Source organism: Notechis scutatus, chromosome 6 (assembly GCF_049901735.1).
Source record: "Notechis scutatus isolate UNSWTSFEM ecotype Mainland chromosome 6, rNotScu1.2, whole genome shotgun sequence".
NCBI classification, from domain to species: domain Eukaryota; kingdom Metazoa; phylum Chordata; class Lepidosauria; order Squamata; family Elapidae; genus Notechis; species Notechis scutatus.
In genome coordinates this window covers 21112392-21137617 of record NC_142014.1, presented here as the reverse complement: position 1 = coordinate 21137617, position 25226 = coordinate 21112392, and the positions used below count along the sequence as shown (strand labels likewise).

At 42.1% G+C, this 25226-nt stretch overlaps 1 protein-coding gene across 1 annotated transcript; it reads right to left on the bottom strand.

Annotated features, from left to right (window-relative positions):
- Positions 1-1419: 1419 nt before the first annotated feature.
- SAMM50 (SAMM50 sorting and assembly machinery component) lies at positions 1420-24808 on the bottom strand. The gene is made up of 15 exons (XM_026677618.2): positions 24713-24808; positions 23040-23144; positions 21471-21572; positions 20258-20345; positions 16579-16685; positions 15600-15730; positions 13404-13491; positions 10345-10473; positions 9938-10009; positions 8253-8339; positions 6861-6931; positions 5129-5196; positions 3709-3855; positions 3396-3537; positions 1420-1601 (listed from the first exon to the last, which is right to left on the bottom strand). Exons 1-15 carry the CDS (start codon positions 24731-24733, stop codon positions 1556-1558), a joined length of 1404 nt encoding a protein of 467 aa, XP_026533403.1. The 5' UTR covers positions 24734-24808; the 3' UTR covers positions 1420-1555.
- Between the last annotated feature and the right edge of the window lie 418 nt (positions 24809-25226).

Genomic DNA, 25226 nt, shown 5'->3' with positions numbered 1-25226 from the left:
GTAATCAAAAAGCTCCATTTTATTATCAACTGTGATTTCTAAAATAATTGAGAGCTGATCTACCTAATCTATATTCTCATCTGGAAGTAATTTTTCTTGATGTAACCTAAAGCCCAATTCACCCACCATACCTATTTATAGGGGGTGGGGGGAGAGATTTGTCTTTAAAAATGGTCATATTTTGGAAATCTGCTTAATGTTAGAGGTATTATTCAACATACAGGAGATACAAACTATCTTGCTGGACCTAAATTACACTCCATCATGTTTGGCATCTGCCCTGGGATCCTTTTTGGAAAAGATCAGAAAATCCAAAGAGATCCTTGGAAATGACCTCTGAAAGAAGCTGTCTAGAAGTCGTTAGGACAAAAACAAGAACAGAAGAAGAAGCATGTGTTAAATCCAGGAAGTATTACTCAAGACTGACACACACACACAGCATTTCCTGGGGAGGGAAGAAAAAACACAGAGACTTCCTAGATTCTGCTACCTGAGCCCGAGCCCGATAAAGTTTAGTTCTTGTCATTCTGTGAATTGTCCCTGATCTGGTCTACCTCATAGGGCTGACAAAATCATGCTATATAAGTAAGTATTTTTAGGCAACGTGACAAATTTTGCCTGGTAATGACATTTTTTTGTTCTCAAGCTTTTAAATAACAAAAAATGCTAGATGGAAAAGGTGCTACACCTTTTGATTTAGGTTTATTTAAAAAATAATAATCTCAAAGAAAGCTTGTTTAATGCAGTGCACAGAGTGTCCCTCCTCAGAGGTGGTGTTCAGCAGGTTCTGACCAGTTCTGGAGAACCGATGGTGGAAATTTTGAGTAGTTTGGAGAACCGGCAAATGCCACCTCTGACTGGCCTCACCCCCATCTATTCTCTGCCTCCTGAGCCCCAGCTGATCGGCTGGGCCTTCTTTTGTTGCCCTGCACAGGAGAATGGAGCTGGAAAGCAGGTTAGTGGGGTGGGGAGGGAATAGGGGATTTTGCAGTAACTTTTCCCCTGGAGTGGGGTGGGAATGGAGATTTTGCAGTATCCTTCCCCTGCCATGCCCACTAAGACACGTTCACAGAATCGATAGTAAAAAAGTTGAATCCCACCACTGTTCTCCTCCTCCTCACATGCATTTATTCAAAAAGAAAAGACCAACCCAGCACTTGAAACAGCCTGCTGCTGATGCATCTTCTCCTTAGCAAAGTCACCAAGGAGGAGCAACAGTTGGTGCTTTTGCTTTCATTCTGTTTGCAGAGTGTTTTACTCTGTTGAGTGACTCATTGCCAGACAGCTTTCCTGGAAGCTGATATTTCCGTGTCCATGACTCGGATGACGAGATTAAAACCTTGGTCTGAAGGCCAGAGAGGAGGTCACATTATCTCTGACCGAATCATTAAAGATTAAAAAAAAAAACATTACACAGAATGTTTTTCTGGTTTTTAATTGAAGTTAATCCTTCATACATAATTATACTTCAATAAAAATATATTTGGGGTATCACCCCATGACACTTGAATTCAGATGCTCCTGTTGGACCAACACCGCAAAAGGCCGACCAATATTACAGGAATCTTATTCCCGCTCCAAACTGAACTCCGTCACATATTCTGGGAAAGCAAAGGGGGAAAAAGTGTTAGGTATAATATCCTCTTTCCCCCCCTCAATAAATTCAAAAAACTTTATTTCAACCTGGTATTTCTAAATAAATAAATAAAATTAAAATTAAAATAATAAAGTAAAGAATTACTGAAAGATAAAACCATTTTTGTACTGACCCAAGGGATAGCTCCATGAAACAAACCAATCCCTTCTATATAATAAATACAGGCTTGTTGCAAACTTCCATCAGTAAACCTGAGAGTTCAGACCAAGGATCAAAAACAGTACTGGCAATGCCAAGAACAATTTCTCATCTCTAACTAATTCACACCAGCATTTTCAGCCTCTATTTGGTTTGCTTGCTGCAACACAAAACAGAGTTGAATATGGTCTTCAGGCTGGATCAAGGTGGATCTAAGTAGATGAGCAAATTTACAATTTCCAATAATAACAAAAAATGTTTTTTCTACGACAGCTCAAAACTCCAGGAAAAATAAGAACAAAATCATAGTTGCTAAAGGGTTTAATCTTGAAGTCTTTTTAATACCACTTTACAACAGGTTTATTTTGTGATTCAGTGTCTATTTCCTAGGACTACTAATTTTCACCTTCCCAACATCTAGCACTAATACAAATAAATGTTTTAAATCTAAGGGCTGTAGATGCTTCCTATAGATAGGAGACGAATGTGTCTACAGCTACATTTTATCAATCTCTCTAATGGAGAGAGAAGTCCCTTTATTATTGTTTCATGAAAGCAACTTTGTGCCTGAAAATGGTTTGGAAGGTGCACAACATGTCAGGTTGTGATCCTGAATGGCTCATTCTTTTACTTTTAAGAATGATGAAATGTTCTTTATAATCACCGAAAAAGAACCAATTCGATATATCTCCAATATAAGCCTGCGGACTCAGTAATCTGAACAGATAATGGTAATGACAGGTTAAATGCTATACTTTCTGCAGGGAGTGAAGGAGCATTTCCCTCTGCTAGAACACATTTTCTGCTCTCAAGGCCCCAATTCTGATTTTAGGTCAAATGAAAAAGAACAACAGCAAACAAAAATCTAACTCCTTTTAGCCCAGGGGTTGGGGTATACAAAACATTTTGAATTAGAAACACGCTCTTTGAAGTCATGAAGTGATTTTTTTTTCCCCGAAAATGTTTGCACCCAGATATTTTCTACTTGAAGTGGAATTACTGTCTTGAAGCATGAAAGGGCTTTGGGTATGAGCTGTAGTATTCTGACCCAGCTTCCCAAACACAACAAACCCTCTGATGTGAACTCAAAAGATTCCTTTATTAGGAATACCAGCAGCTCTGGCAAAAAGTTTCTCTTGCAAGCTAATAATTCTGTCCAGACGGAAGATGAATAGTTGCCTGCCACACCTATTCATCTCCGCCCCCTGCCTTTTATCCCCAGAGGAATAAAAGGTGGGGCCTCGCTAGCAGTGGTGGCTCTTCCTTCCCAAGGATCGGCCCATAGATTTCCACTGCTCTCCTCTCCTCTGCCTTCTGCACATCCACGCATCAGGCACTGGACCCGGCTGTTCCTCCTCTTCTTCATCAGCCACCTCCAGACCTGGGGGCTGTTGACTCTCCATCTGAGGGCTGATGGACAGCCCAGGCTCCGCCTCTCTCTCTCTCTCTCTCTCTCCCAGCTCCATTCCCTCTTCCCCCCTCGGAGATCCCAGGTTGCCCTGATGCTGACCCTGACTCCCAACACCTCCTCCTCCTCCTCAGATTTGGCTGCTAAAGGGGCCACAACATGTAGATATTGAACATAAACAAGCCAACGTACCTATCTCCACTTTGTACTCCCATCGGGATACAATAGTTGAGTTCTAATCGTGCAATGTTGCCAAGCCTCAGGATTATGCCAGCCCCATAAGACCACCGGATGCACTCAGCCAGTTTTTGAAGGTGAGCCTTCGGTCCTTCACCTGAGAAGTAAAAGGAAGATGGGAAGACTAGCAGCAGACATCGCCACAACCAATGCAGCTTGCAGAGCCTACATAACGCCTCGCATTGCTGCATTTTGCACCACAGAAGCTTCTGAACATTCTTCAAGGCCAGCCCCAGGTACAGCGCATTGCAGTAGTCCAGGCCCTTACCATAATTAAGGTTGCAGAGATTTCCAGCGTTGAGAAAAAAGTGCATTCGAAAGAGATCTCCAAAACCGCCTTGGCCTGGCCGAAAAGGAAGAGGTGTGTAGAGATGCAAACCCCCGGCCCAGTAAGCTTCTCCTCCAAGGTAATCGCCTAAAACCGCAGAAAACATTTGCCAAATTACAAACCCAAGAGACATTTTTCAAAGCAAAGATTCTTCTTCATCCGGAAGAAAAATTCCCAGTTATACCCTGCAGGTATTTTTTTCTCACAAGAAATGCAATGAACTGTTTCACGCAGTGTCTGATAAATCTTAGCAAACAGCAGCAACAGAATGGAGGATGTATACTGAATTGCTAGATAGGAAGCTGGAAAAAAAAAAGCAACCGCAGCTGTACTGAGTACTGTTTGTCAGCCAGTTACCAATCTATCTGGTGGTGATGCCGTCTATCCCACATTTTTCTAGCTTACCAAGAAGTAGGTTGTGGTCTACTTTGTCAAATGCCTTACTGAAATCTAAGTATACTATGTCCACAGTGTTTCACCAGTGTTCTAATTTAACCACTTTGTCAAACAATAAGACTGAATATATTGAGATAGAAGTTAAATCTCCCATCTAAAATAAATTACAATATTCTGATATAGACATAACTAGGATGCGAGTGACTATGTTCAATGCATTCTATTCCAAGTAATTTCACAACTGATACACAAACCAAAGCTGTGCAAAAGCCACTTTAATCATGGTGTCCACAGAATATTATTTAACATGTAATAGGTTTTATCAATGGTTAGAGATAAGAGGTAGAAATTAGATGAAGGAAGAGCATTGTTATGTTTAAGTAAAATATGAATGTTGTTTATAATTACAGGTATGCTAATATAGTTAACAGGAACATAAACAAGCGAATATAATTGTAAATATGGTCAGAATTATTTTGTTATATTATCATCATTACTGTCAGTATATGTGTTATTTTCTCTTTCCTTTTTGTAAAATGGTATGCCTGGACAATAATACACTGTATTCAAAATACTTATAAATTTTTAAAAAACTTGGGAGAAAAAAAATCACAAATGTCCACCTGCTCTGTAAACAGAGCTCAGGAGGAACCCCAACTGTGATCGTGCTCTTGGGGAGCACAACTTTGTTCAGGGCCAAAGATGGCCACTGTTCTGAAGCTATTCAGCCTCTGAAAGAACAGTGGCTCCATCTTCTTTGAACTAGAGCCTGTTTATCCCTATTATGGTGGACTCCAGAGCGTGGTTTCCATTCCTTCTGCCAACAAGCCAGGATGGAGGCTTATGGTTTATACGTAAAACTGCTCAATTGTAATTATACGTACAACTGCTCAAAACCTTTCAGCAAGGATTGCTTGATCTCTAACACAACTGCTAAGTGACTTGTTTATAGAGAAAGGCATACCTTCACTTTGAGGTCCAATACTGTACATACTGAATCCACGTACACTTGTGGGTCCACCAAGATAAAACCTAAAGGGAAAGTGGAGGGAGAAAAAGAAGAAAAATTCAACAAAACTTATGTCTACATTACAAATGCTAAGCAAATAATTGTAACTTGAACATTTTACAGTGTAATCTGCTTTATGTATTGGATGGATACCAGTCTCAGTGATTTTGACACTTTTTACCACTGTACATTTGCAGCCTAGGTAGTGTAAAGTACTGCAATAAACCCAGGGCCCCACATTAAAAGTCTTTTTGATTAACAACTGAAACTTAATTAGCATATTCATACTAATAATAATAAAATAGTAATAATGTCTACAAACAACGGTATGACAAAGTAACAATAGTGCATTAGAAGATCTGCAAGAAATGCCATTTGCCTGTAAACAAGAACTGATGGGGCCATAAAATAGAGAAAGTAGTAGAAAATGAAAAGGTTCCCAGCAATTCAGACACAGAAAGAAGAACCCTCCTTTGGAGGACTTATGGGAGTTTACGTTCTTTCAATGTGTTCACAAAACAATAAAATTTAAGCATTAAATATTGAAAAAAAGAAAAGAAAATGAAAAGGTTCTCTGGGACTTTAGAATTCAAGCAGACAGGCACCTTGCTACATTACATCCCAGACAAAACATCTGTCAATAAGAAAGACAAAAATGTCTGGATGTGGCAGGATCTGGAGACAGCAGAACCCAAGAGAAAGAACTGGAGAAGGCTTTTAAACTGTTGACTGGCAAAAATGTAACAGAAGTTTCATATTCTTCTATACAGTAGAAAAAACTCACGTTAAGATGACCATGTTTCTCTGAAAATACAACCTACCCCGAATATAATCCCTAGCCCAGTTTTGACACCTGTGCCTAATATAAGCCCTACACCATCACCCCAAAATAAGCCCTAGTTAAGCCCTGCTCACCATCTGGCTGTACAAGTTGGGGCAAGGCACAGGTGTAAAAATCAAGCTAGGGCAGGGTAGGAGGGGAGATGCCCATCACACCCCACACCCGCTTACCTTGTTGTGCCAGTGGAGCCACTCAAAGCAGAACGACGTGAGGCTTGTCTCTCGCGCACACAATGCCACACCACCACGCAGCGTCCATCCGCAAGCGGCTTCACCAGCGCAATGAGCCTCAGGCACAAGGTAAGCGGGTGCCGGGGTACATTGGGCACCTCCACCTCCAAAATAAGACATCCCCAAAAATAAGCCCCAGTGCTTATTTCAGGGCCCAAAAGAAAATAAGACCGGGTCTTATTTTCAGGGAAACACAGGTACTAGTTATGATCCACTGCTAAACCATTATATGCTCATGATAAAATATTTTTAATTCATTCTAAGTAGTCCTCAAAGTTACAACCATAACGCAGCCCAGAATTTCCGTCACAAATCATGACAGTGGTAAGTGGGGGGATCTGATTTTATGGCTGGGCGTCATCCATGGTTTCAGTCTCAGCAATTTCTGGATTGGATTCTGGGAGCTGAAGCCCACACACCTGAAATTTGCTGAGGCTGAAGAACACTGATGTAGGTGACGCTGCCTAGTGGCAAACGCCTACATTATACTAAATGGGGGAATAGGTTGAGTGGACCTCAACAGGATGAAATATGTCAAGGGAATTTTGCAAAATGTGCTGCCCGTAATGAAGGGAGAATAAGTCCAATCCAAAGCATGCTAATCAGCCCTACGTACCTGTCTGCAATACTAGATGGTTTGTCTCCGATGGGAACCAACATTCCACCCCAAAGAGAAGCCGAGAGGACCTGCAGAAAAACAGAAATCTCTTAAATGGAAGTTATTTATTACAATAAAATGTGTAAAAAAAAAGCAAAACATTTGATCCAACTGACTTTTTTTGTGCGCGCACACTTTTCTTAATAAACGTTTTCATTAGCAGAAAAGCATTTTCAGTTCATTCAAAAGAATGGGACTAAGATGAAACATCTGTGCCTGTACTCTCCAAAGATCTCTGCCAGATCCTCCTAGGTCCCTGAAGGCCACTTTAAAAAGTCAGTCAAAACAGAAGCATGCATCATTTCCTTGGCTATCTTGTACACAACAACGTTGAATTGGTTTTAAATAGTTTCTTAACCTCGTGAAAATAACTAAACTTTATCCCATGCAAACATTTTAGTTATCTCCGAGCTTCTACTACGATATTACCAAATACTTCTGAAACTGCTTTAGGTTTCAGAAGAATTTGTTCCAGGACAGGGAGCGGCTGTTGTCCAAGAACCTATGATTGAAATCTCTCCTACCTCACATGACATACCCAAAATAGTAACATCTCTACGGTTCCCCCTTTGAAAATGGGTTCCCCCCTTATGCTTGTCTGCATAAGCCAATGTCTTAACTTTAGCAGCTTTAAGATGAATGGACTTCAACTCCCAGAATCAACTCACTTGCTGGCTGATGAATTTTGGGAATTGAAGCCTTAAAGCTGCCACGGTTGAGAAATGCTGCTGTAAGGAAAGAACTGGTTTTACACTGACCTGTTCATTCAGTGCTATACATGTCCGGGTTACGAGTTGACAATACAATTCAATATTTTTTTAAAGAATAAACATTCTAAATATGCTGTGTTATGTCTGTCAACTGCCACCTCAATGCTTGCTTGTGCTTCTTTACCATTCAGTGCCAGACTATTCCCTACTATTTTCAGTGCCGTGAACTAAGGGGAGGGTTAGGGTTAGGGGAAAGCAAAGGGGAAAATGAAAGTAAGTGCTGTATTTCTTCGAGAAGCTGCTTCAAGATCACACAGCATACCAGCTGCATACCATCCTATGCTTGACCATTACAAAAACATCCTATCTGAATCTAACAGTAGGTGGACAATGGAAGGTAACTAAAGGAGGAAACGGTTTAAGGGATTTTGGCGCACGATTCTCAGTTCTGGCTATCTGCTTTACTGCGATACACTTGCCTTCTAATAAAAATATACCTTTCCCAACAAATGGAGTCAAGGATCGCTTCTATTTAGAGGTTTAAGTGGCAGCAGGCCTGACAATGACATTCCAAACGAATGATGAAGGAAGTCATTTCCTGCCAGGAACAATGAGTGAAAGGCCGAAGCGGAGGTCTTACCGAATCCCATAAGAGGCGCTTGTTTAACTGAAGTTCAAAATCCTCCTTCAGAAAGCTCACATCACCCCCAGTATATCCAGCAAGCTCCTGGGGAAAAAAGGGGATTTTGGGGGGGGGGGGGAGGGGGAATTCAGAGACAATAAACTGAGTGCCTAATAATCTACTGATTTTAAACTAATAAACTTAGTGCTGCTATAAACGAAAATGATGCTATTTCAAAAACTGCTCGACTGTGCACAGTGCAAAGCTACATGATTGATGTGGAAGAGGGAATTCATGCTGCAAACCTTGCAGTGGGGAAAGTATGCAGAGTATGGCAGAATCATAGAGATGAAGGTAATTTAGAGGCTACCTAGTCCAATCCCCTTTCAGTGTAGCATTTCTAACAATCACCTGAGCCTCTCTTTGAAGACTGCCAGTGAAGGAGACCTTGTTCCATAGCGTGGAGCCTATTCCAAAAGCTGACCATCATATTGTCAGGAAGTGCCTCCTGAATTCTAGCCTGAACTTTCTTTGTTGGAGTTCTAACTTATGGGTTGTGGTCCTGTACTGTCTTCCTCAATGTGACAACTCTTCGAGTTATCTGAAGGTTTAATACAGTTCCCTTCAGGTGTCTTTTTTGAGGGCTAAACATATCCAGATCCTTCAACTATTTCTAGAAGGTTTGATTTCTAGGCCCTTCTTTGAATTCCAGTCTATCAATGTCCTTTTTAGATTGTGATGCCCAAACCTGGACATTGGATAGAGCTTTGGTACTCTCTAAACTTTCTTGTTTTCTTGCAGATAGCTATCATCTTCAGTACTAATAAGGAGTGGGGTGTGCTGTCAGTTTACATTCTAATGGCTTGCCCTGTCAGTGTTGGTGGAGGTGTTCCACCAACAGGGAAAGCCACTGGAATGAAAACTGACAACAAACCACACCCCTTATTGACACTGATGATGTTACCTAGTTTGAGCAATGAAACGTCTGCAAGAAAACAAGTAAGCTCAGAGAACACCAAGGACCCCCTCATGACAACCCTGAGCTATAAATATTCTCCTTTCTTGGTACAAGACACAGAACAAAGTTACTTCCCATGATCTAAACCAGGGGTCTTCAAACTTGACAGCTTTAAGACTTGCGGACTTCAACTCCCAGAATTCCTCCTCCAGTTATGTTAGCTCAGGAATTCTGGGAGGTTGAAGTCCACAAGTCTTAAACTTGCCAAGCTTGAAGAGCCTTGATCTAAACCCTTGCTTCTTTTAATGCACCACAAGACAGCATTGGCAATTGCATCACAGTGCTGGCTCATGATTAAATTGTGGTTGACAAAGTTTCACCATTCCCTTTTTCACAGACTACTGCCAGATCTGTGTAGTGGTAAAACATCAGGCTAGAAACTGGAACTGAGTTCTAGTCCTACCTGAGGTATAATCCATCTTGAGTGACCTTGGGCCAATCACTTTATTTCAGCTTTAGGAAGAGACAATGGCAAACTGCTTTTGAGACCTTGCCAATAATATGGCAGGATTTATCCAGCAATTGCCAGGAATCAACACTGACTTGAAGGGACCAAAAACGCCCCCCCCCCCAACCCTGCCATATCCAATCTCCCCATTCACCATTTGGATTTTCCACGTTTCTTATCCAAATGCATTGTTTTTCTCCATATTACAATGAAACTTAGCAAATGAGGTATTAATACCTGATTTATCTTCAGCAAAGCTCCTCGTTTAGGCAAGATTGAGGAGTTTCGAGAATCAATTACCATGGCATGCTATAAACAAGAAACAAAATATGAAGTTTTGTGAGGCAGAATTAAATGCTAACATTGTAGGCTGAGAAAACATTGCTTGGAATCTATTATTATTTTTATTTCATTGTTACAGAGCTTCAAAAGGAAAAAGAGAGATTCTCTGACAGTTTTAAACTAAATATCTCCATAATTCTACAGAACCAGTGGATTTGAATCCTTCTTAAGAATGAGCAACGTTCATCTGATTAATCTTTTTTTCAGCACTAGACAGTTCATCTCGTTTACCATACTAAACAGCCATCGTTTGGCAAACTGTGTTACTTTAAAATTCGCATTCCAATTTTTAAAAACCTTACAGATACAGAAGACTTGAGGGAGTGTCCACTTTCTTCCCGAACAGAAAATGAGGCCGTTCTTGAAAGGCAACCCAGTTCTCTCCAGACGGCCTCCCATTTTAGTGTGTGGTTGGTCTTCCAGATAGGAAACTTTGAAAGAAAAAAAATATTTTAAACTTTGGATGAGGAAATATATATATATATATATTTTCTCCATGGTCTGTTTTCAGAGGTCTCCAAACTTGGCAACTTTAAGTCTTGTGGACTTCAACTCCCAGAATTCCTCCTCCAGTCATGTTAGCTCAGGAATTCTGGGAGTTGAAGTCCACAAGTCTTAAACTTGCCAAGTTTGAAGACCTTTGTAATAAACCATGGATGGATTCACATATACAAAGTGGAATGTATTATCAAAACCCAGCACAATTATAAAAATTTATACCGCAGTAAAACATTTGCTGGACACGTTTGCATAATCTACCGTACGGGTAGATTATTTAGTGACTGTTCAAAGTTGCGACAGCATTTAAAAAGCGACTTATGACCGTTTTTTCCCCCCTTGCAACCTTTGCGGCATCCCCTGGGTCACGTGACCAAAATCTGGATGCTTAGCAACTGGCTCATATCTATGACATCTGCAGTATCCCTGGGGTCATATGTGTTCATCTTTTGCCACAATGGAGCCCCAACATTTCTGTTGCTAAAGCAAGGCATTTGTTAAGTCAGTTTCGCCTCATTTGACAAACTTTCTTGCCAGATTTGTTAAGCGAATCACTGCAGTTGTTAAGTTAGTAATGTGGTTGTTAAGTGAACCTGGTTTCCCCATTGGCTTTGCTTGCCAGAAGATGGCAAAAGATGAACACTTGACTCCGGGACACTGCAACCGTCATGGCTCGGCTGAGATGGACTACTAGATACTGTGAGATCCTTCCAGCCTCCTCCTGCCAGAGTTGCTAATATAGCTATAGGATGACTTCGCTTGTGAAAAGTTGGTATCAGTCAAGTCTAGCAGCTCGCCCTGAAATGAGGGGCGAGATGTTGAGATAAAAGCCAAACTGACAACTCATAAAATATTTCTCTGGTCTTTTACAGTTGCCAGCAGAGAGGGAGGGGGGAGCAGTGCAGGAGCTTGCAAAACCGAAGCTGCATTCCATAAATGTTTTCATAGTTTCTAGGCGACCGAAGTTTCTGCCATGCAAAATTCTAACTGGAGAGTATGGTTGATGACTCTTGGCTATGGATTTGTCCCATTGGAGAATATCAATTATAATACACCCAGGGGGTGGGGGAAAACCAGGGTCAAAGGTGACAATGAATGAAGCGTCTGAGTCAGCTAGCTGTCAGGGCTTGTCATGCCCCTGGTGGAGACTGACTCTGAGGGAGAGGAGGAACAGCCAACAGGGAGTGGAAGTGTGGCTCTGGAGGTTGTGGAGGAGGCTGGGGAAGGGCAGAGGCCGGATGAGCAGTCAAAGGAGGACTCAGGCCCATCCCCTCTCCATCCTAGGGCATGCAGGGAGGAGAGGGTAAGGGAGAGACGTGGTCTACTGGGGAGGAGAGGGCCTTGATCCTCTTCATGGGCTGCAGCCGTGACAACTGAACAAGAGGACAGACATGCGTACAGGCGAGTGCTGGAAACAAAGCATGGAAATATCTCTAGTTTATGGTTCCTCTCTGAGTTTGGCGTCCTTCCCAGTGTGTGTTATCTGTGGACGTCCTCCAGCCCTTATCTTGCCTGGTTTGTGTTGCTTTTTTCCTTCTTCTTGTAACTGTTTGTGTGGGAGTTTTTTGTCTTCTGTCAAGAATATTCAGAGACATATCATTCATTATCACCCTTGATCCTGGTTTTCCTTCACCCCCTGGGTGTATCATAATTCATATTCTCCAATGGGACACTTCCCTAGCCAAGAGTCATCAATCATACTCTCCAGTTAGAATTTTGCATGGCAGAAAGTTCAGTCGCCTAGAAACTATCTATGAAAACATTTATGGAATGCACTTTCGGTTTTGCAAGCTGCTCCCCCCTCCCTTTCTGCTGGCAACTCTACAAGACCAGAGAAATATTTTATTGGTTGACACATACCTTGCTAATTTCAAGAAGCTGTGCGGGTACAAAAAATGATCAATGCTTAACCCCATCCCAGTTTGTTGCAACACCACAGCAAAAAAAAAAAAAATGCAATGACACAGGAACAGGAAATGTTGTCTGTCAGCAGTCCGCAAGATTGTTTGTAATCCGCTAAGAGCTCAATGACAAGAGCTTGATGTGGGACATGCAGCAGGCAGGAAGGTAACCAGAGAAGCACTGACGTTAGGGCTACGCAGTACCAAACTGGAGCTTCAGAGCTCATGGGAACACAGAGATAACATCTGCCCTCCACTCCTTAAAGAGGCTGCACCTTTCCCCAGGGTGAGAATCTCAGGAAAAGAAGTAGCTGCCTCAAACAGTTGCAGACAGGTGTTTGTTTTGCTAACTCTCAACCACTTTTCTGAAATCCAGTCAAAAATTAGAATAGGATAGGATAGGAGCTGGGAGGGACCTTAGAAGTCTTCTAATCCAGCCCCTTGTTCAAGCAGGACAATTTATACCCGTGTTGGTGAACTTTCTCAGCACCAAGTGCCGAAATGAGAGAGCGCAAGTGTGTGTGCCAGCAACCGGAAAAGCAGAGATGATTTTCTGCTTTCCGGCACGCACATGTGCACCGGCCAGCTGGTCCCCGCATGCACATGCATGCCAAAAACCAGAAGACCAGATGGCCAGTGCGCATGCACATGCCGGAAACCGGAAGAGCAGCCGCCCAGTATGCACATCCACACCAGGCAGCTACTCTTCCGGTTTTTGGCACTCCCACGCATGTGAAGACAAACTGGCCGGCCAGAAGAGCAGCGGGCAGTGGCTCGCGTGCCCGGAGAAATGGCTCTGTGTGCCACTTCCGGCACGCGTGGCATAGGTTCGCCATCACAGACCTATACAATCTGAGACAAGTGACTGTCCAGTCTCTTCTAAATAATCTCCAGCACTGTGCCATCCCAGTTATTCACCATCCTTCACTAACTAGTAAACAAGGTGGCTCTATTTTACCTACATTGACTTCGGTTGATATTCCTCTGTCAGTTTCACGTAAGGAACTCCAAGGAAATTGTCCAGTTATTTTGTACACGTTGAGAGAAATGCTGGAAACAAGCAAGACACCAAAATTTAAAAAAAAAAAAACTACAACAAAATTCCAACATAGACTTGAGAAGGACAGAACACTTCTGCTGCATTGGTCTCTAGGAAGGATTTGACCCTAAAGAATAAAATGTACCATTGCACCTGAGAGTTGTTGTTGTTGTTTTTGTACTTTTAAGGTTCGGGTTAAAAGAAAAAAAAAGCTTATAGATTAAAAAAAGTAGCCAACAATTTAATGCTTAATAATCTTTGGCATCTCGTGAATTAATAGCTCAGATATTTGTATTAATTTCAGTTTGTGGTACAACTATTTGAAGACTGTGCCAGTGTAATAGAAACCAAGCTTGTATTAGCAAAATAAATGTTTTTCCATCATGGAAGAAACAGGATGTTTATAAGACAGGATGTAAGTAACAGAACTTGTGGTAAGATTGTGAGAAAGGAAATCCAAAGCATCTGGAAGGTACCAGGAATGGTATCTAGTCATCTAATAGCCTTTACCCCCACAACAGATTCTTCCCCATCTATAATCTATTTATTACTAAAATCTATGAAAGTGATTAGACAAGACCCAGACTGCAAATAAAGAAAATAAGAAAAGAACCCATTGATAGAATGCAGACTCAAATTATCTTGCCAGATTTTATTATCCTAATGGCATGATATTGGTCTTCATGAATAACAAGAAAGAGCAGCTATATAATCCTACATCCATTTGTTCCTTTCCAAGTTCCCTAATGTCAGAAAATAACATAAAATAAATAAATTGCAATATAATCTCAACATGGGAATTTAAAAAATAGGAAATTAGTCTCACAAGACGGATGTGTAATTGTTGGAAGAAAAACTCCCTTTGGCCAAAGCTAAATATTTAAGAGAGAATTTGGAGCTTGATTTTCACACAGAGGGGCATGTATGCACAGGATCCACAGTATAACTGGGCACCACTTACCCCTGCCTATACTGGAGAATGAATAGCAATCAGATTGTTTTCTCATTGCCTGGTGCCAATGTGCAAAGAAGCAAGTAGCGGGGAAAATGGGAGATGTCAAATGTTAGAAATAGCTGCCTTCCACTCCCCAATCCTCTGAGGCCTACATTTCTCTTCAAAAAATGAATGGCAGAAAGTCTGCAGAGATTCTCCGTCATCCAGGTCATGGTTGTTCCAAAGGTGCTTTTTTCGGGAGGCAACTGGACTTTGTTTTTTGAGGAGGTTTTGCTTCTCATCCACGAAGCTTCTTCATCCTCAAAAACATCCTCAAAGAAAAAAAAAAGCAAGAAAGTCCAGTTGCCTCCTGAAAAAAGCACCTTTAGGACAAAAGGATGGCAGGTAACAATTTTTATAAAGACTTATAAGTACTTCAATTCTTGTCCATTATTCCATGCCAAAACTCCCTTGAAAACAAAAGCAGAAACAGGTTTATTGGTTCAAAACCATTATTTTCCCCCACCCCCTAAGGTATGTTTTGGATGTAAATAAAAAAAAGTTAAAATCTTGCTCAAGACTTCTGCTAAAACATTACATCTATTTAAGAACACTGAAGTTGATTCTTCCTCTCTTGTGCAATAGTTTAACATCTTACAATGCTAAACTAGCATCTTTTTCCTTTCTTATAAATCAGGGGTCCCGAACTCCTTGGCCGTGTACTGACACCGGTCCGTTGCCCACCAGGAACCAGGCTGCGCAAGTGAGTGAAGCCCCATCCGTGCATGTGCGAGATCCAGGCAGTCAACAAAACCAGCCCTTCCCCCATCGTCCACAGAAAAATCGGCCTCCACAGAACTGATCCTTGGCACCCAAAAGGTTGGGGACCGCTTTTATAAATAATGAAAATGCGAGGGATGATCTTGCAGCCTGCTCACTAAGCAAATTATTAGGAAAGCTGACTTTTTAATATATGCAAGAAAGAAAAAATAGGCTCAGAGTTGGTATATTCTGGGGGGAAAAGTTATCAATGATCATACAATATTTATTCTGAAGAACCTTACAAAAACCTAAAGAGCAGCCCATTTATGTTTACTTGGTTAACAAGCCCTCTTGATTTAATGGGAACTTTAGAGACTCTAAAAAATATATGCCCATAGCATTCACGTACTTTAAAAGTCTTACTTTCTTTCAAAGTGACCAGGCTGTGGTTTGAAGACGGAGAGACCGTATGAAGTTTCCTTGGTGCCATAGGAGAACTGGAACGTCACCTTCTCAGCACGCCCCAAAATATTAGGCAGTTTGAGTCCAAGGACCTGTAAAATATGATAGATAGTAAGCTAGTTTGTGGCTCATACAGACACGCTCTCTACCATTAGCTTCTCTATCAGCTTTTCAAAACTTTCATTCTCCTTACAATTTTTAAAAGCCAGTTCTAAACATTAATCGTTCCATATTTTGTTATTATCAACAAGAAAACTATCTATCTTCCTTCCAGACAACAAAAAAAATCACTTCTTGTTCTCTTAATCTAAGGCAGGGATGTCAAACTCGATTTCATTGAGTGCCGCATCAGGGTTGTGTTTGACCTCGGGGGGCCAAAATGGGCATGGCCAGTTCAATGTAACTCATGTTAGGGGTGCTTGTGGTGGCTTGAAAACTCTGCCAATGAAAACAGGATCCTGAGCTATATTTTCAGCTGCGACAGTCTCCCTGCAACCCTCTGCCAGTGAAAATGGAGCTCGCGAGGGCCGCCTGCAGCCCACCCGAGCTCCATTTTCACTAGCAGAGGCACCATGGGCTGGTCCTTTGTGTTTCCAGAGCAGCCCCCCGGGCCAGATCTAAGCACCCCATGGGCCGGATCTGGCCCCCGGGCCTTGAGTTTGACACCCCTGATCTAAGGTAAAAGTGAAGATTTCCCCTGCCCAGGCATGTTCCGCTCTAGGGAGTGGTGCTCATGTCCATTTCTTACGTTAGTCTAAGGTGGATTAATCCAAAAAGCATAGAACTTGTATTTCTAAGTAATTACAGAATAATCAGGAATAATGGGCAGTGTACAATTGGAAGACTGTTTTCTCAAAATGAAGCCAAATCATGTATCTATTTAAATGGCTGTCATGTTTCAGAGCCGACACTCGGAAGCAACCAATGATGCAAGACCTACCATGCTTCCTTCGTTGTTGCCAACCATGGTGTTGTAACTTCCAGTTAATCTTCTCAGTTCTGTTACATCAAAGGTGACGTCTAACCCATTTGGAAGAGCATTATCACCTAAACCCACAAACACACACATGCATTTATTAGTCAAGGAAACAGTGCTGACCTGCTGGCCAAAAAGATTTGCACAATTTGAACGGTGAAATAAGATTCAGATTGAGTTGCACAGAATTTTTTAATGTCAAAACTGGGCAAACTAACTGTGATTTACTTGTCTCGGTGATACCACAGGTTTGGCGCGCATCCTGGAGTAGTGGTTACAGGGCCAGACTGGCACCAAAGGGACATGGGCTGAAGTTACCCTCATTTTCTTTTAGGTTTCAAGTGAGAAAACTAAGAACTTTGGTCCTGCACTGCCCTGTTTCCCTGAAAATACGACCTACCCTGAAAGTAAGTCCTAGCTTGATTTTTACACGTGCCAATATAAGCCCTACCCACAAAATAAGCCCTAATTAAGCTCCCGCCCACCCCAGAGTGGATGGGTAAAAATTAAGCTAGGGTGGGGATGTGGGTGGTGGAGCTGCCCTACCTCCCTTGCCAGCCCATTTCTTCTGCAGCCAGCAAGGCTTTCCTGAAGGCCTCTGTGATGACCCAAGGTGGGGTACAAAATAAACACAGTCACAAGAAACAGGTAAAGCCCCTTTTATTCCTTCACTTTGCTCCCAAGCTCCAAATATCCTTGACTGGAGACAAAAAACTCCCACACGAGCAGTTACAAGAAGGAGGAAATGCCATTTAAACTAAAAATGCCTATAAATTATAAAGAGCATAAACAACACAAATCAGGCAAGATAAGGGCTTGAAGACATCCACAGATATCGAAACACACACTGGGAAGGACGCCAAACTCAGAGAGGAACAATAAACTAGAGGTATTTCCATGCTTTGTTTCTAGCACTTGCCCGTACGCATGTCCGTCCTCTTATTCAGTTGTCACAGCTGCAGCCCATGAAGAGAATCAAGGCCCTCTCCTCCCCAGTAGACCACGTCTCTCCCTTATCCTCTCCTCCCTGCGTGCCCTAGGATGGAGAGGGGATGGGCCTTAGTCCTCCTCTGACTGCCCAGCCGGCCTCTGCCCTTGCCCAGCCTCCTCCACAACCTCCAGAGCCACACTTCCACTCCCTGTCGGCTGTTCCTCCTCTCCCTCAGAGTCAGACTCCACCAGGGGCATGACAGCCTCTGTAGCTGATAACAAAGCTCCGGATCGATCTGGAGCACTGTTATCAGCTTCAGAGGCCTTCAGGAAAGTCTTGCTGGCCGCAGAAGTTATTGAAGGCCTCTGCCAGCCTCAAAATATCTTCCTAATAAGTATATTCTGTCTTCTAACTATTCCTTCTCTGCTGCTATGCCAATTTACTTCTTTCGGCTGTCATGAAAGCGGTGGGAGGGGGAATCTTGGAGGGAAGAAGGCAGGAGGTGTTTTGCATTCCTTTGCTGGGTTAGCAAGGGGAGGGGGATTCCTTTCTTTAACTTTCCATTTCTTTGCTAGCCTCTGTCCCTTTTTGCTAACTGCGAACTTTTATCAAAATATGTCAAGGTCAACTGACAGTAGCCTCATCACCACCTGGAGATGACCACATGATCATATTCAGAAGTTTTAATTGGAAGAATCATTTGAACTTTGGGAGGTGGGAACAATTCTATTCCTTTGTATATGTGTTCTACCCGCCAATTTCTCAAGTTTCGGAATTGGCTCTGTCGTTTCCACTTTATTTTCCAGTAAAAGGATAATTCTGCTCTACACCATGGAGTCTGAGTATTTCTTTCTTGGGATTTAAAGGGAGCACAGACTGACAGCCTCTGACAGCGAAAAGGAGGCCGGGGGCGTACCTTACGCACAAGTAAGGTAAATCAGTGGATGACATTCCCAGAAAATAAGACCTGGTACCTTTTTTGGTGGCAAAAAAATAAAAAATAAGACAGGGTCTTATTTTTGGGAAAGCACAGTAGCTGGGAGCTGAAGGCAGAAAGCCCCAGGGGCCACCCAATTTCCCACTCTTAATCTAGGCAGCCTGATTCCACGTACGATGCCCACTGGGCTCAAGCTCTGACACAGTTCATTAAAATACTGGTCTCTCCATCTGTTATTGGGTTTCGCTTCCTTAAGAAATGCATCGATTTACGGCCACAATTTAGCCCAACGTTTATGTTGGTAAGTGAGAATTTTGTTAAGTGAGTTCTGCCCCATTTTATGACTTTTCTTGCCATATTTGTCAAGTGAATTGCTGCAGTTGTTAAGTGAGTTAACCCGGTTGTTAAGTGAATCTGGATTCCCCATTGACTTTGGTTGTCAGAAGGTCGCAAAAGGGAATCATATGACCCCGGGACACTTCAACCGTCGTAAAGAAGGACAGGTTGTCAAGTGTCCAAATGTAAAGCACATGATCGTGGGGATGCTGCAATGGTCATAAGTGTGAAAAATGGTCATAGGTCACTTTTTCCAGTACTGTTTTAACTTCAAATGGCCACTAAATGAACTGCTGTAAGGCAAGGACTACCTGTACTACAGAAATTTCAAAGGAAGTTCTAACACTGATCTTTTTAATGGATGCTTTTTAATATAACAATTTAAAACTAATTCGCACTAAAGCTAAACCAGACTTCAGAACAAGTAAGAAACACCCAAATACACAACGGCAATTAGCAAGACTATTGGACTGGATAAACCAGGCACGCAAGCAATTTCCAAACTCCAGGTAAGCCTTGAGACTGGCCCTTCCATGCTTCCGTAGCGCTCTCCTTCTGCATGCTGATTCCTGCAAATGCAGCATGAAGTCTGCCATTGCTTCGATCCTCAGCAGAGAGATGTGCCAATACCTCCCAAGCCTCCATCTCCACAACAAGAAGAAAAACTGGCGGAAGGGCGGGCTCATCCCTTGATCTGGTTTAGCTGGGATTAAGTGGAATTAGCTGGGCCTTGCTACTGTGTATAAGATGCACTCTTCCTTTTTATTTTCCTTGACTTTTGTTTTGGTCCAAGATTGGCAATTTAACAAATTTAATTATAAACAGATAAAGGGGGGGAAAACAGCACTATAATCAGGATAGAACTATCTTTATTGTAGGGAAACACAATTCTTTTTCTGGCAATTTAACTGTATATTGAAAAAGCAAACCACCTGATGTCTTCTGTGATAAACTGACTACATATCCCAAGATCAAAAATGTTGGATGTGCTACTGATCCACATCATATAACTGTTTTGTCTTCAATCAACGTTACGAGAATCTTTCCAATCGCCCCATGCAAGAAGCAAGAAAACAACCCATCGCTTCAAATGATTTGAATTTGATCTGGTTTGATTTCAACTGACGAGAAGGGAGCCAAAGGTGCTTTTTCAATAGGCAACTGGACTTTCTGGTTTTTCTTGGAAGGCATTTTGCTTCTCATCCAAGAAGCGTCTTCAGCTAATCAAGGAGAGAAGCAGCCTGGAAATAAGGAGAAATTTCCTAATAGGGAGAACAATTAACCAGTGAAAAGGCTTGCCTTCAGAAATATCACTGGAGGATTTTAAGAAAAGTCTGGACAGCCATTTGTCTGGAATGCTATAGCGTCTCCTGCTTGAGCAGGGGATTGAACTAGAAACCTCCAAGGTCCTTCCAACTCTGTTATTCTGTTATTATTACCTTGACATGTATCAATCAGTACATCAACTTGTCTGAATATTCCTAGGCGGAGGAGCTTTTCACGAGCTTCATGTGATTTCCTCATTACCTTCAAAATATAAAAGTCATGTCAAAACATAACCAAATTATTACAAATATTTCCAATAGCGATGTGTTAAATCAACACCCATTCATTTGGTGCCAATTAATACAACTAACTCAATTAGAATTAGAATTATTTATTGGCCAAGTGTGATTGGACACACAAGGAATTTGTCTTGGTGCATAGGCTCTCAGTGTATATAAAAGAAAAGATGCATTCGTCAAGAGTCATAAGGTACAACACTTAATGAAAGTCATAGGGTACAATAAGCAATCAAGTCATACTAGGAAACAGTCAATATAAATCATAATAAGGATACAAGTGACAAAGTTAAGTCATACAGTCACAAGTGGGAGGGGATGGGTGATAAGGAGTGATGAGAAGATTAATAGTAATAGTAGTGCAGACTTTGTAAATAGTTGGACATGATGAGCTCTGCATGTTCATAAAAGAAACTGAATTTTCTGAGTACTGTACTTGAATTTTTACAAAAATAGATTTTAATTTTTTTGGATTACATACTATGTACTTATCCTTCCATTAAAAAAAGATAACCAACTTCCCAGAGATACTTTACTGTCTTGAAAATCAATTCCTTTTCTCAGGTATGTGCCCAGGTACATATCTGAGTAATTTACTGATCCAGATTTCAAGATCAGATGTAGAATTGAAGGGGTATGGAAAGATCATGGCAACATGGAAAAGCTACACAAAGAAACTGACATTAACAACTATGGAATGTTTCATATAATTTAATGAAAATATGCAACACTGAAGCTTAAAATGCCTGTGGCAGCTCATTTCATATTCAAATCAGAGAGCTGAGTTTGAGATAATTAATACTGAAACTCCCTACACACCACAATGTTACAAGTAACCCCTGAAATTTGTAAATCTGTGTCCGTCAGATTTTTTTTAAAAAATCAGTTATCTTTCCACAATCCCAAATTAATATAGTTCAAAACCTGCTTCCAAAATACTAAAAACTTTTTAGTAAAGTTTTGCAAGATTATTTGGGCACATAAATTGAGCAATTATATTTTTAAATTTATATGGAATTAAATAAAAATGTTACTATAACGTAGTTGTTGAGATTTTTGGAAAGTGTGTTAAAGAATTTTTAGTACTCACATCAATCAGATTTTTAGCTTTGAAAACTTCACCAATTTCATACATAATAATGTCATCTTTAGTTCTTCCAAGTCCCTCAAAGTGTATATGCTGAACAACAACCTAAAAAGCAAAGTAATAAGTATTAAATTATGGGCAGATATTAGAAATTATTGCATTAATAGATATAATGATTCCATCAGCATGAAGATTTTGTCACAAATTTTGTCAAGAGATACATTCAATATTAAGGAGATCCTCTACCATCTAAAAGTTGGCATTATCTAGACTAAACAATTTTGGTGAGAAGATCAATATTTTTAATTGCTCCAAGGTCTTCAAAACTAAAGCCCAGGATTTTATTTTGATTAGATCAAGCCAAATGCTTCCCCTATCCAAACCCATTAAATACATCATCTTAGTTTTTCTGGTGTTTCCCCAAAGAGGTAATTGTATCCTTCTGCTTAAGGTTTTTACTTTTTTAAAAAATTACTTAACTACATTAGCCCACCTGAATTTATGCAAGGTGTCACATAAAAAGATAAGTTTATTTCTAAATGTGTCAGGCACAGTCGTTTCAAAGATGTATCATTTGTAACAGTAATCAGTTTTATTGCATACAGTACAGTACTCTATATCAGTGGTCTCTAACCTTTTTGGTACCAGGGACCAATTTGATGGAAGACCATTTTTCCACAAACTGGGTGAAGGGAGGAGGAGTTCGCAACCTAGATCCCTCACATGTTTACAGCAGCATTCACACTCCTATGAGAATCTAATGCCTGATGAGCTGAGATGGAGCTGAGGTGGTGACACTAACTGTGGGGAGCGGCTGCAAATACAAATCACTTACTTGCTGTTCACCTCCAGCTGTGTAGCTGTCATGCCCCTGTTGGAATCTGATTCGGAGGGGGAGGTCGAGCAGATGACAAGGAGAGGGAGTGTGGCTCTGGTGGCTGTGGAGGAAACTGGGGAAGGGCATAGTCTGGCTGAGCATTCAGAGGAAGACCCAGGGCCACCCCGTCTTCATTCTACGGCATGCAGGGAGGAATGGAGCAGGGAGCAACAAGGGTTACAGGGGAGAAAAAGGGCCTGATTCGCTTCATTAGCTGCAGCTGGGAAAACAGGATTTTAAAAAGATGTTTGCGCACAGCACCTTGCTGGAAGCAAAGCGTGCATTATCTTTGTTTGTCATGTCTTATCTGGGTTCTGGCGTCCTCCCAACTTGTGTTTCGTTATCTTTTGAAGTCTGCAATTCCTTATCCTGCCCTGCCTCGTTAATTGCTGCCGTGTGGTTTGTGTTGGTTTTTATTTATAATTTATATGTACTTTGGGTTCGGACTGAATTTCTTCTCTTTAAAAACTGTTCTTGGGAGTTTTTTCTCCAGCCGATGATAACTAGACACTGGGGGCCAAGTTGGAGGAATTAAAGGGACTTTACCTACTTCTGTGACTTTGTTGCTTTTGTGCCACGGTCATCACAGCAGTCCAGTTTTTAACAGGACACAGACTGGGACTGGTCTGTGGATCAGGTTTTGTGGGTCCCTGATCTACATAACTAAGGGGAAGACAGGAAACCCTTATACTTACATCTTTATTTTCAAGAATTTCTTGTTTAGTTTCTGGTTCAACTTCCACAAGCTCTGCTTCTTCACCACGAAAATCAGGACCACTCATGGGAAGAGGCTCCAAACTCTGAAAATGAAGATTCAGTAGTTTATAATCAATCAAATAATCTACTAGATTACTGATCTGTTTCTTTTTCCAAAAAGAAGTGTATGTATTAAGTAGGTACCATCACCGTCCCTTTACACTGGAGACGCAAGTACATGGGATAATGTTGTGTTCATGCAGTACAGCTGTGCATCACTATTTCACTGCAAATATTAGCAGTTGGACTATCTACAGATGAGCTCTGGGTTACACCATGAAGGAAAATAAGTCGGCGCTTGGGACACCAAAGTTTCTTCCCCAAGCTGTCCTCTCCTTACTTCCTTCACTGCCACTCAACTTTAGTTTTCAGCATAAATATGTAAATATATGAGTAATAATATATTTACATATTTACGTAGTTATACACAGTATTATTTCATCTTACCATAACTCCTACATTTCTTTCATCTACTTCTAACCAGTTATACCACAGGTTCCAGATCTCATGGTACTCTGTTTCTTCTCTCTCTTTCATTTCCATCGATAGCCTGTCGGTCTCTGCACATTCTAAAACCTTTTTTATTATCATGGTGTCGGAAGGAATATTACATTTCCAATTCTGGGCATTGGCCACCTTTTTTTTTTTTCTATACCTGGACAGCATCAATACATGGGGGCAGCACACATATGTGTATACACACACACACACACTTGAGCTCTGGCTAAATATGAGAGCCAGTCTGAAGGGTGAAGGTGGGTTAGAAACCAGGAAACTAAAGTGTTTTGGGGCCGGTCCTGCCTCTCGGTCCAGTCCAACACGCAGGGTCGTTGTTGCAGGAGAAAACGAGGGCAGGGAGGACGAGGCGTTGCCCAAAATACAGGTAGTCCTCAATTTACATCCACACTTGAGCCCATCGTTTCTGTGGTTAAGGGCGACATTTGTTAAGCGATCTTTGTCCCATTTTACGACCTTCCTTGCCATGGGTGTCAAGTGAATCACGGCAGTTGATAAGTTAGTAGCCCGGTTGTTAAGTGAATATGGCATCTCCCCCCCCCAACCCCATTGACTTCGCTTGTTGGAAGGTCGCAAAAAGGGATCCGGTGACCCCGGGACACGGCAATGCAGTCGTAAGTCCAAGTCAGTCACCAAGCCTCTGACGTTCGATCACAGGACGCTACAAAAGGATGAAAACCGGTCCTAAGTCACATTTTTTTCCAGTGCCATTGTGATCGGTCACTAAACGAACCGCTGCAAGACGAGGACTGCCTGCGCGGTGGAAAAATAATAATGAATGCTATCAATGGACCCAACACATTTTTTTGGGGGGGGGGTGTCTTTTTCCACTTTATTTAAAACGGGAAAGGATTGAACGGCAACCCCTTTCTCTCCCCCATCACACGGGAGGAGGGCGCTCTTCCACGCAACCGAGACCCTCCCTCCTTTGGCTGGGACACCCGAGGTCAGTCCGCTCGGGGGAGGCGCCCAGGTGGTTAGAAGCCTCCCACCGTCCCCGGAGAGGGCACTCTGCACACGCCCAGGGGACCACCGTCGCCCCGTGCCCCATCCACTCCTTCCTCCCCCCTCCAAGGTCAGCCGGGCGAGCTCCTACCCGCGCGTGAACCGTCCCCATGGCCTCGAAAGCGCGCCGCTCCGCCTCCTGCGCATGCGCAGCGGCCCACCTCCTCTTCCGGAAGCTCCGAGGCGAAGGTCGGTTCTTGATTGGGCCTAAGATGAAAAAGGGGCGGGAAAGGATCGCTTCCCCACCCCGCAACCCCCGCCAGCGTGAGTCTTTAGAGATAGAAAGTATAGCGAGACCCCCGTGCTAACACTTCCGGCAGTTCTTTTCCAGCTTTTTCTCTCCTTAGGGCAAAGCTGCGAGAGGCCCGAGCGGCCACTGGAGGGCAACAAAGTCACGCTGGAAACAAACCCTCCACTGCCCCCTGGCTGAAGGCGGTAGGGAGTTTTGCCCCATTTTACGACCTTCCTTGACGCAGCTGTTAAGTGAATCACTGCAGTTGATAGGTCAGTAACTTGGTTGTTAAGTGACTCTGGCTTCCCCACTGAGTTTGCTTGTCCGAAGGTCAATTACATCCCCTTGGGATACTGCCACCGTCATAAATGTG

What these genes read in the sequence shown, in the direction of transcription:
- SAMM50 (XM_026677618.2), bottom strand. Translation starts at nt 24,733, where the DNA reads ATGGGGACGGTTCACGCGCGG. An exon ending in CTTTGCTGAAGATAAATCAG is followed by an intron (nt 8,340 to 9,937) that starts GTATTAATACCT and finishes TTTTTTCCCCAG; the next exon opens with GAGCTTGCTGGATATACTGG. An exon ending in TCTCTGCAACCTTAATTATG is followed by an intron (nt 3,538 to 3,708) that starts GTAAGGGCCTGG and finishes TTTACTTCTCAG; the next exon opens with GTGAAGGACCGAAGGCTCAC.